Source organism: Morone saxatilis, unplaced genomic scaffold, assembly GCF_004916995.1.
Source record: "Morone saxatilis isolate NCDOM2014 unplaced genomic scaffold, NCSU_SB_2.0 Contig22, whole genome shotgun sequence".
Classification (NCBI taxonomy): Eukaryota; Metazoa; Chordata; class Actinopteri; family Moronidae; genus Morone; species Morone saxatilis.
This window is the reverse complement of record NW_023339785.1, coordinates 5996666-6009391: the sequence shown is the minus strand read 5'-3', so window position 1 is coordinate 6009391 and position 12726 is coordinate 5996666. Positions and strand designations below refer to the sequence as shown.

At 39.4% G+C, this 12726-nt stretch overlaps 1 protein-coding gene across 1 annotated transcript in view; it reads right to left on the bottom strand.

Moving 5' to 3' along the window:
* Nucleotides 1–12726, bottom strand: part of fstl5 (follistatin-like 5) — a gene marked incomplete at its 5' end in the record, with an annotated part of 146138 nt that overhangs the window by 40290 nt on the left and 93122 nt on the right. The window contains 2 exons of the mRNA XM_035669364.1: nucleotides 6180–6300; nucleotides 9578–9589. Coding sequence (XP_035525257.1) covers nucleotides 6180–6300; nucleotides 9578–9589 — 133 coding nt within the window. The remainder of the gene's footprint in view (nucleotides 1–6179; nucleotides 6301–9577; nucleotides 9590–12726) is intronic.

Below are 12726 nucleotides of genomic sequence, written 5' to 3'. Positions count from 1 at the left end.
ACCAGTCTGCAAGTGTAAACTCAACTCCTGCGTGCAAATCACCATTTCCTTTGCCTGGACAGTCGTGACAATGAAAGGAGCGAGCCGGTCGGTGGGTTTTTTCGACTCAAAACTCAGTTCAGACAAGATGTGAGAGAAGTTGCATTCTGATGTGTTTCTGAGAGTGTCAGGAGAGCCACTGCCAGGAGAATGCGACACAGCAGGGCTGACAGCTCCATCATAAAGCTCCCCAGCCAGTCGTCAATCACTCAGCAAGGCTCCCGTCGGCCATGGCGCTCTTGAAGATGAGCAGGCGTGCAGACACGCACACACACACACAAACACCATGGCAGGAGACCACTTCGCCATCACACTACTGGGAGATTTCCAACTAAGCCTGGCATACTTGTTACAACTCTTCAATCAAATTGAACTTCTGGCTGTTGCTAGAAAACATGGCTGTCATAAGCATTGGAGTTTGAGAACTGTCCAGCTACCTGTGAACAATGCACACTCAAAATATACACATGATCCTGTGTCTTCTCCATCATAAGTATACAAACACACACTCATACATCACCATGACAAACTGTGCAAACACACACTGATGTTCAAAGACACACACTATGACAAATAGACACACCATGATGAAAGCCTCCTCTCTCAGTTGTGATTACTCTTTCACCTGAGCCTTGTGCCTCCTAGGGAGATGTGGGAGTGATCCAGCTCAGACAACAGTTTTGTCCAGAGACTGAATGCAATACATGTACACCACATAGCTGGTAAAAAAGTACTGTTCAAGGGTAAAAAAGTGAAGTGAAAACCCCAAAATTCTGAAGCTGTTCTAAAATAGATCTGGGACAGAAATTAAGACGCGTAACGGGTCTCTAGGGTATGCCACTACCGTGCACTGCCGTGTTTGCATGCTCTTTCTTTTCTACCTCGAAAGAAGTGTCAACTTGTGTGTGAGCACAGGTTGGGCTCGTTGCTTTTTTGTGTGAGTGTTTTTATATAATTTATTATTTCCAGCAAGAAGTCAGAACAATAAAATTAAAATGAAGGCAATTTAGTCCACAGAGAATATGCTGCTTAAAGAAATGAAGAACAATGAAAAAACAACTCTGCATTGTTTTGTTGCATCAGAACTTAGTGTTCTTACATATATATAAGCATATAGCAGTATATGGTAAATAGCTGTACAGTGGCTGCCTACTGCTCCTAGTGCTTAGGATGGGTTAAATGCAGAGGAAAAATGTCAAGATGCGTCATACTGTGTATTATTGTATGTGTGATAATGAAGTTAGTTCTATAATAATTATTCTTGTATGAATCTTAATTTAAAAAAAAAAGGTAGTACAATATATCAAAAAAGAAGATATTAAAATATGTCAGATGCTTGCTATGGCATGTCTTATTTCACATTTAAATTTGTATTGGAGTGAGCCTTTTTATTTATTTAGAACAATCACCAATATTATCAAGAAATATATGCTAAATTAAAAAAAATTGGCATGTCTAAATGTGTATACTAAATGTAGAAATGTATTTAATATAAAACAGATGTCTTAGGAACTGATGTTTAATGTATGTATGTTTTTGATCATTTGCAGCAGGAACAGCTGTGGTTCAGCATTCCAAGTAGTGAGCACTTAAAAGCTCTTCTCTCTTCAAACAAATCTCCATCACATATGACTGTAGGGCAGATTTTGACCACAAAGACCATCACTGAACACTGATCTGAGGTGTTCTGTACCAGCTACACTTATGAACTACTTTATATTTAATATGTTGGTCATTATAGAGAGTCCATGACCAGTACAAACAAAACAAACCCACAACCCTCAGCCACAGGTTTATATGAGGCAGGATGTTCCTCCTAGGGATTACTTTCATTATTGAATTGTTGATTGTTTTCATGATTAAATGTCCAGTGTGTAACATTTAGGAGGATCTATTGGCAGAATTGGAATATAATATTCATAAGGTATGTTTTCATTAGTGTATAATCACCTGAAAATAAGAATTGTTTTGTTTTTGTCATCTTAAACCTTGGACACACTACCCACATGTGCAGCATGTGGAACATCTTGCTTTTCATTTCGGTGCCAATGTTAACAGGTTACAGCAACCACACTTCCCATGTGAGCCACATGTCTCAGGCACAGCTGCAGCAAGGCTTCCCTAGAGAGTAATAGGCTCACCTGTTCTTTCCACAAGCGATTCCCAGCAAAAATAGACAGTGAAAATGATCTCTTCATGGTCATATCAACATTATACACCTCTCACTTTCGATATCTATATCTGTAGAATATGTCACAGAGATGGAAAAAATAATATAAATACTTTTGTTCAACTCAACACTCCCTGTATCTGTTTCAGATTAAAAGCTCTCTAGCCTTTCTCTGGACAGAATCCATTTGTTAACAAGGCTTTTATTTTATTTTTTTAAAGGAAAACTCAATGTAGAAAGATAGGGCTGGTAGCAGCAGCAGCAGCGCAGCAGCAGAAACGCACTCTGTGTGGACACCACAGGGGTGCGAGCCACAGCAGTGAGGTAGCAGTGGTGCACTGCTCAGGCAGGCTGTGTGTCCAGCAGTTTATAATGTATAGGGTTACTCTTCTATGGAGTCTGCCATATTAAACCATCATGTTTTCACAGTCGCTCTAGATAGGGCCTAATAAGGCAAGTGGTATTCAGTTGGTTGTCTTTTAACTGATTAATTATTTAATCTATTAAATGTTAAATGTTAAAAATAGTGAAAAATGGCATCCATGGTGACGGCCTTCAATTTGCTTGATGTGCAGTCTTAAACCTAAAAATATTCATTTTGCTAATATATTTGACAAAGAATATCAGTGTATCATCACATTTCAGAAGCTAAAACCTTGAAAACTGAATCAGGTATTAAAACAGTTGCATATTTATTTTCTTTTATTATTAAAAAGTAAACATTTACATTGGTGAATAAAATGAATGAGGTTGTCAGCCATTAGCAGTTTAGTGGAATAGGCCTACTTTACTACAAACTCTCATCACTAAAACACATAAGTAGATTGACCGCGTTTTGCTTTGCATCAACTACTCACACTGGTGGCAGCATGCAAGGTATGATCGTTAATAATTGTATTGTAATTCTGTAACACAGAAAGAGTCTACAAGTATGTGTGGGCATATAAGTAAGTAGATTAACCTAAAAGGAGAAATTTAGATCACAGTGGAAGTGAGGTTGAAACTCAATTTGGCGCTTCAGAGATAAAGGGGTAAGGAGGGTTTTAAATGACATTGTATCTTATGTAGTTTTATGGTCAGCTGAAAAATATTTCGGCCAGTAAATTCTTTCAGTTTTCCAGCCATTGGCTTGTAAATCAAATTTTGGATCCTGGGCACACACTCTTTTTTGCAACCTGACACTCCAAGTCAGTACACTGAACTCCTTTTTAGCGCCTAGGCACAGCGACAGTCAGAGCCGTCCTTTCTGTAAAATACAGTCACATGTGGGCAACCCTCTCACTCTCTGAGGAAAACTCTAATATGTGAGCCTCCCCACAACTCTGGAAAAAGATACAGCCCAGCCCCGATTAATTCTGGTTCCAGAGCTGCTGCTGTGCTTCGAGGTGAGCTCAAATACTATTTAATCACTTGGATATATCTACTTGTAATGGCTCCACCTCTAGCCCTGGCCTCTATTCCCACTAGAAATATGACATTACAGGTCCCGAGGGCCAGTTTTGTAGCTAGGCATCAGCACACCACAGCCTTTGCCTGGCACCGACAGCTAGCCTTGCAGGCTTACATCATGGCAGTCCCACATTACTTCCTAACAAGACCCCATGGGTATAGGCTTGGCCACTGGGCTTTGAATCACTCTTGGTGTACCCCCTCCGCTTGGGAGACCATACCTGGAGCTGTTAGCCTCAACAAACCCACTGCCAGGGTCACAGAGGCACACACCAAGACACCAGAATAAGGGGAAAAAGGGTATAATTAGATCATTCTCAAAAACAGTGAGAGGGTAATAATGAAATGACACTGACAAAGAACTGTGCGTGTATACTGCATTAGTAATGTATGTGTTATGTATCATTAATAATTGCAAACAGCTAGAGCTACCTTTTGAAAGATGAAGCTGCCAGGCCGAAGTAAACACATTAGGACCCATATTGTTACATTTTACCCATCAAAAATCCTTAGATCTCAAATTATGTTTTCAAAATGAATGCAGCTTTCTAGGGTGGAAAACTAAATTTATTTTTCCAGCAGCAGAAGTGGTTGGTGTATTTGACAATTCAACCAAGACTTTCATTAGTTTACCTGAAACAGCGATTTGTTTTCTGCTAAAGTGGCTGGAAGAGTGGACAAACTTTGCAGGCACAGTACAAATTAGATGCAACTTTATTGATTTGTGTGGGTAAAGTGGGGTCACTACAACGAAGAAGGAGCTATAGACAAAACAACAGCTGACACAACATACAGAGGATAACAAATAATAACACACACTGAAGATAATATTGTAAAATGAAAAGCATTCAACTGTATTCATCAAGATGAGTCAGACATTACATTGAGGCTGACTGTCAATAAAAACAGATGGACAATGCACAAAAAGCATGTTTAAAATCCACAAGGGACGTTTTGATGCATCTGTGTGTGTAGGGAGGTAAAGTATGGATCAAAGCCTAAACTTCCTCAAAGATCCTCCACACAAGCTTACAATACACTAATTGCCCTGCTCTCTGCCTGCTTCACAGGGAAATCAAAAGTTTCACTAAAAGTTCATCCATTCCAAATTTCATCAGCCATTCTGAATAAAACTCTAAAACACAGTATATCTTGTCATTCTCGTGTGGCCTCAGAGTGATGGACAGCATTCTGAATCCAGTTTCTCAGGATTACGCTCTCTTTCGGCTGTTTCTTAATTGAGTTTTAGAAAATCTCAGTAGTCATGGCAGGGTGATAGCTGGTCCTCGGAGACTTCAGCCAGACTACGAATGTAAAATTCATAGCCTGCAGTAAAAAAGGTCATCTGGAACTTTCAGTATCAATTATGACCAAAACTAGTCGGTCTCATGAGATTCCCTCTGTTTCCGTAAACACAATACTTGGTATAATAGGACCTGTGTCTCATTGCAATTAACCTTGGAGTAATTTTTTTTTTGAAGAATGATAATGAGCTAACTGTCTGTCAAATGTATTACTAAATAAAGATGTGGAGCTTGTTCATATTCAACTAATTAGGAGCAGTATTGGAGAAAACTAGCTCATTCACACAATCTCAATCCAGCCACTACACCTTTGCCCTCTCCATACGGTGTCTGTTTCAGAATTCATATAGCAGGTCCACCACATCAATTAGCATGAAGTGGAATATAAATCTTTTAATGGAAAATGGCATTGTATGGCAAAATAAATATGAACAGACACTGCTGCTAGTGTCACAATAACATGCTGTCATTTGTTATTTCTGACTTTCTGGTTGTAAATCTCAAGAGGGAAGGTTTTACATAATATTAGCCTGCCAGAGGGTAGGCGCCAAGGGAAGCGGGAATGAGAGTAGAGGAGAGTGGCATGCTGCTGCAAACATAGGATGGACAATGACTGATAACTATCTATCCTGAAGTATTTTGGTTTAGTCTTATTCTGCATCTATTTGTTAAAAGGTAATTTAAGTATTTTTCAACCTGGACCCAATTTTCCTATGTTTTTGTGTCTAATGTGGACAACAATTTTTGAATTTGGTCCAGTATTGAGCAAGAGGGCTGCAGCTGGCAGCCACGAAACTGGCTGGAACATAATCCTTATGTGCACTTGTGCACCGTCAATGTGGATCCACTAAAAGTGCTCATTGTTTTGCCACTGACAGGCTCAGATCCTCTTTGTTTGACCAGAAACAGCAGTTTGCTGTGTTCAAAGCCACCAGATTTCATTGAGAAAAACAGAATTTTTTTCCTTGTGACATCGCAACACTTCATTCAAACTCAACAGAAACAAAATAAAACCCACCAAAACCTTTCTGTTCTTTCTGTCATTGTTTCAACAATCATCAAGGTGTGTTTGTGTGCGTGTGTGCGAGTGGGGAAGAGAGAACTGAAGGGAAAAGTAAGGTGAGCAGGTTAAAGTACTTTGTGAGTAAACACTAAAATAAGGTGGAGGATGAAGTATGTGAATAAATATGTGTTCCCTCTGTCCAGCAGCCTCTTACCATTCACTTGAAGTGTGTGGGTCTGGAAAAGTTTCTCGTAGCCATCGGCATGACAGGTATAGTTGCCCATGTGGGTTGTGGTCACCTTGGTGATGTATAGTGAGCCGTCATCCCCAAAGTCCTGCCAGAGAGAGAAAGTGAAAGAGAAAAATAAACTTTTAATGACTTAGAGATGGTCTTGTAGCAATAGTGATGGTTAAAGGCGTTTAAAGCTGGAAATGAACGGTTTCAATGGGAATGCAACAAGTCTGCAGGGTGCAGATGAGATGATAAACATGTTTCATAGCATAGGAAATGAAAAATATAACAATAGCCCAAAAAGGCACATTGTAGAGCAATGCCCATTAATCTAAGTCAAAAGTTAGAGCCATTTGGTGCCACAGAAAACAACTGAGGAAAATAACTGTCAAAATTCCAGTTAAGAAAAATTGTTTTCTGGAACATGTCATTTTTCCAATCAGAGGAAAGTGATCTGATGGAAAGGGACTGAGGCTATAATTGATTAGTGTAGAAATTACAGTGTTAGCTGCTTTCAGAACAAAAACAGGGAAATATAGCGCCGCAGACAAACAGTCAATCAAAATAATTTCTGCTGCTCATTTCAAATATCACTGTCATTGTCCCTGAAAAGGCCAAAATGCAAGCTGGTACAATTTGGTTAACATGCAGTTTCCACAAATGCACAAAACATGTTGCACGTCAATGCTCATTTGGCCTGTTTAAAGAAAAACAAAAGATGTAATTAAACCAAAACCTATGTATGATGTTAACTTATGTAGAGCCAACTGAAACATGATTAATTAATTCATGCTGTGTTGTGATGATTATTAAGTCAGTGAACACAAAAAAATGTTGCTGGACAAGCAAAGAGAGCAAAGAGAAGAATACATTTCTCAGCAGACAGAAGCCCCCAAAGCTAATGAGCCTGTTGATGGTGTGCTGGTGTGATGAATCGGTCTGGCAAGAGCGAATGTCTGCCATCTTGTTAAGATCACACAGTACAAAGTCATCTTGACAAGTCGCTGCAGTGACTTTTTTGTATCATAGTCTTCATTACAGCCAATTTTTACGTATAGATTTATATATTGAAAACATATTAGACTGTTGTTAATTTCATGTGTTAGTTGCAAATTTTACATGTTAGTTGCTACACGAGAAACTGAAGATCTCACATAAATTAAGTTTGTAAAAGTATGTATACATTTGGAGCACAATATATATTTATAATGTGATTATAAAGATTTAACCCCCCCCCCCCCAAAAAAAAAAAAAAAACAAAAAACAAAACAGTGAGGCAGATAGGTGAAGGTTAGGTAAATTCCTTGTAGCTGATTGGCTATCCCTGCTCTGAGTGTGCACATGATCAATCTGCACTACTGCTTGAGAGTTACTCTAAAAGGTTAATCTTAAACCTCACCGTGAGTAGGAGTGAGACTTTTGTCATTACTCCCAACTGGCCCTGGTAGAGTAATCTATTTTTATTTCATGTCTCTTTCACTTCCCTAAACAGAGAAACCAAACTACTGGAAATAATCTAATATAATTTGAGGAAAAAAATTAAATCTACATTACACTATATGACAATATCCATTTAACACATTAACTAAATCAAATGATTATATTATAAATGTTTTCAGGGATACTTAGAAACTAAAGAACTGCCTGTGCTTACAATAATAGGTTTTCACCACTCTCTGATGCATAGAAGCTTTTCATAAATTAATGTGCTCCGGCACTCAACCTTCATTAAGGTTTTCTTTGTTGCCCACTAACTGATGATGTGCCAAAACATCTTCATTCATCATTGCTGCTATGCATTAAAAAATCATTCAGCTATCGTTTAGTGGTGTGAACTTTTGCTCTTAAGAATGTCCATGAGTCTGCCCCCATGCCTCTCGTTTTTATAACTGAACACAGCAATATTTTATTAAAAAAGACTTGGCCCTAATTACCACTCCTCTTTCAGAAGAGTTCATAAGAAGGGCCTTCTCCCATTAAATAGCTTTTAACTTTTCGATCACATCTCTGCTGGCTGTTTACATCTTGGCATTCAGCTTCCCCTCAAATATCTACAGACAAGCGAGGAGAGTCAGCCATCGTGTTTACAGGCATAGAGTGTGTTTATCAGTTCGTCCTGGTTTGCTCCGAACTAACCTACGAGCTCGGTAACGGCTCGGGCTGAGTGAAGCATCAGAGCTTCACGATATGAGGGGAAACCGATGGTGCGTTTTGGCCCCTTGGGCTGAGAGCATATTGTGTCACCTTTTTAAATGAAAAATGAATGGGGGGAGAAATGAAACTCAGAGGGGTGGAACGAGCCACAGCGGAGGCTGTCGACATGATTCCTCCACCTCACCTCACCACCCTCGCCTCAGCTATCAGCAGCACCCAGCACCCAGCTCTCTGCAGACAAAGCAGGCCGGTGTACGACTACTCAGAGGGAAGGGAGACAAGGGCAGGTAGAGGTGGATTTACAAATAGGCCATAGCCCTCAAGAAACTATAATTAATAAAGCTGTCAGTGCCAGGTCACCTCTGAAAGGACACTAAAGAGCCACCTCATTGGATAGCTAACCTCTGGCAGTGACGAGGCATTTCAGAAAATGGCCTTCGAAGAAGTTTCCTGCCTGAGATTATGAAACTTTGAGAGAGGTACACAGTATGTTGAGTGAAGTGTTATGTACAAAAAGTATATTTTCTCTCAATGAAAGCCTATTAAGGGAACGCAAATAAAAATAGGGGGTAGTTAGACATTTTGGCTTGTTCACCCAAATTCCAAAAATCACACTTACCTCTAGTGGTTTCTAACCACACAGATAGTTTCAGTTTGCCAATGTCTTACGATTTCTGCTGCAAACATTTGTGTCTCTACCACTATATATATATATAATATAAAGTGACATTTGAAAAAGATTGAGCAGCTTTTTTCGATAAGCAATGTTCCCAATTACTCTGCTTCCTCCACAGACTTAACTGGAACTGCTATTTACAAAAGAAACAGTCCCAACAATTCAGATAGAGGTTATATCTCAAAATCTTGTCACATGAAACCAAAACTATCTGCAGGGCTTTGTTACCACCAGAGGTAGATGACAAAATATGTTGACTCGTAATCTGGGTAAAAATACCTTTCAAAATAGCGGGTAGACTTTGTTTCTGACAGGCATAAATATTTGCTTTTAACTCTCATGATCGAGTTTCCATTTTCAACACATGCAAATCATTTTGAATCTTTGTGTGATGCTTTAATCAGATTATTTGTTTTGCAAAAACAGTTTTGACGCTGTTGCTGTAGAATTGTTGTAGGCACCTCAATAGCTTTGTGGGCTTTTTGTGAATGGAACAAGAGAAATAAAAAGAGTGAGGCAATGTCAGTCTGTGGAGACAAAAACACCCTACCTGGGACGGCATCTGTTGGGGGAGAAAAACAGGCAAAACATTCAGAGGTTTATTTCAATAAAAAGCATTAAAGCATAAGAAACAGATTTTAAAGCAAACAGGCGAGAGCACTGCTGGTGTTGTGTTTAGAAATGAAAGTACAGTATATACCTCAACGTAGATCTCATGTCAGGATAATATAGGAGTAGTACAGATGAGTACATGGAGTGTGGCTCTGCACTCCCAGATAACATGATTAATTCAGTAAAAAAATCTATTTGATAGAAGTTGAAGATATAATGATACAGGCCACAGTGATTCATGTGTTATTTCTATAATGTTGCACAGCTTCATGTATTCATCCTCTGGAAACAGCACAGGCAGAATACAAACTGCATCACAGGAGGTGGTCCACACTGATCAAAACTGAATGTAGATGTTAGAAATGATCACATACATTTAATGTTACGTATAGTACATCTCCACAATGCAGAGATAATGTGAAGGCCACAAGAATAAGTCACCAAAGCATTAAGGAAGATAAAATCACCTATTCCAATGGACAAGATAAAAAGGGAGAAGAAGAAAGATTCAGTTCAGATTGTACTGTTTCTTACGTTATATCTATTTCTGTTAAAGCTGCAGTCTTCAAAACATATTTTCCATTTTTTTAAGGTTTTTTTCATTATTGAATTTAAAGATTTTGTAGCTAAATCAGATATATTTTTATAGTGACCTTGCAAGTTGACTTACTAGGATATGTAACCCCAAAAAGTAGCTGATGACTTTGTACAATTTCTACAATCTTTCTCCAAACATGCACTTTCACACTGTTGGATTTCCAAACTTTTTAAAAATTACAAAATATCAAATGCATTTTTCATCTTCTGTACTATTTCCGGGACCACAGGACCGGCATCCCCAAACGCACGCATGAATGTATACACACACAGACATGGAAACAAAAAACACGACTGTGTCTTTGGCTCGGCCACTCAGGGAGGATTGAAATACTGACAGCCTTGGATGATGATGCAATAGCCAGCAACTGTCAACTTCATGGAATTACAGTAAGCTGCTTTGTCAAAATTTAGAGAGGCTCTATTGAACTCTGGGATACACACGCACCACTGGGATTAATATGCGATTCACTAAGTATGAATGTCGACAAAATGTCTAAAATAAACCACATTCGAAACTGGGAAGGCCTGCGAAATCAGAATATATAAACCTCACGTGTACTCACAGGAATATGACTCTAATTAAGGCTGGCAGTGGATACTCACAAATATTAACAGCCAGCAATTATACAGAAATTGTCTGGAAGGCAATTTAGAATTAGTCTGTGGATGCCAGGTGCAGACGAAATCCATTCTCCTCTCTGGAAGGAACAATAATGATTGACTGGAAGTCTGAGAGCCAAAAATAAATCTGGATTAAGCCGCTGTTGGTGCTGCTCGAGTTCCATTGGTAGTTTCTCTTGGTGCTGCGTGGTTTGCACACAGTTTTCTGATGAACCACAAGAGACTGTTAGCGCTCATGCTGATTCACTTGCTGCTGGTGTTCTTTGTTAGTGCAGCTGCTCTGGAGGTAATCTGTGCACTAGCAGAGGTTGTAAACTCTGGCTTTGTAAGACACCAACAAAAAAATCTAATCTGACAATCGAGGACCTCCAGGGTCAATGTACAGCGAGTTCTCTCTGAAGAGACAGTTAGTCCCTCTAGAAGTTATACTTAGTCTCACTTCATGAAGATGCACTGGCTTCAACCCAACATGCTGTATGTACCACAGAGACAAAGGGAAGTGTGATTTTATGCAACAACATGAAATGCTGGAAAAGAAGATCCTGGGGGTACTAAAGTGGTTCAGGGTTAATTAAAATGCAAGCGTTAGTGGCATCCTTCTTTCTGCTCCATTCTATCTATGATGTATAACTGGGGCTATGAGTTCTGTGGACTGACATCAAATTTTGATAGTTGCAAACCACAAAAGGCCAAGCTTTGATTGATTACCAACAGAGTCTGTCCTTCTTTCCACTGTATGACTGTATTATTCCACAGTGAAAAGATAAAAAAAAGAGACTGAAAAGTTCTGATGTGATATTACAATGCCCACCGATATTTAAGGATAATAGGTCATTCCAGGTCCTTGCTCTATGTGCTGTCATTATTCCAGCTATTGATGAACTATGTTTGCTACAATGGATATACTGAGCAGCATCTGGCAGCAGGGACTTTCATCGCTGAGCTGACATTTGAATTGAAAATCCACCTGTGCAAGATCTGATATTAGTCTCCGGGAAACTGATGACTGTGTGTGAAGTGCTGACAAAGACCACCCCTGGTCGGGACACTAAACTCTGTTATGTGTCTCCAGGCAACATCAGCAGATGAAACAAAAACGACTTCTGTTGAATCTGGAAAAAAAAGAAATAAGTAAAACAGTTCTTGGGAAAAAAAAGATTTGAAAGATAGATCAAAGCCTGCGTTGACCTTACAAGACCTCGCACCTTTCTTTTTTTTATTATAAATCTTAAAAAAAGATATTCAGAGCGTTTTCAAGAAATAATCTGACTTGACATTTCCGTTTTTGTCACACCCAGCACCTGCATACATCATTTTGGCAGTGAATTGCTTAAAAGCAGTCATAATACATTATTGAAAACGACTAAAAGTGAAAAAGCCATTACTCTCATCTGCACAGCCTAAAAATCACCTCATGGTGTTGACGCAGCTCTTTATGGGAATCACACATCACCTACAACCAGAACCAGCGCTCTAGTTTAGAGCCAGTTGATAGTGCCAAGGATGACTGGCGACAGCTGGGCGCCTCTTACTCATTTTAAGGGTCATCAACATTTAATGTTACATTAGTGGCTTCGCTGGGTCTCCCTTTATCTACTGCGACAGTGTTGACTTAATTATGCACACCAGTATCGCACTCATCTTGGTCAGCCCTGACACAGAGAGGAAAAGGGTGAGGCGAAGAAGGTCTGCCTTTTCTTTACCTCACCACATAAGTGTCCTTGCTCCTTTTGATGTGGATGAAAGTGACACAGAGGGCTGTCTGGGGCCGTGGTTGCAGATTAACACACACACACACACACACACACACACACAGACGCATACATACACATACAGTCTTTCACCGAGTTGTAAAAATAGGTCTTT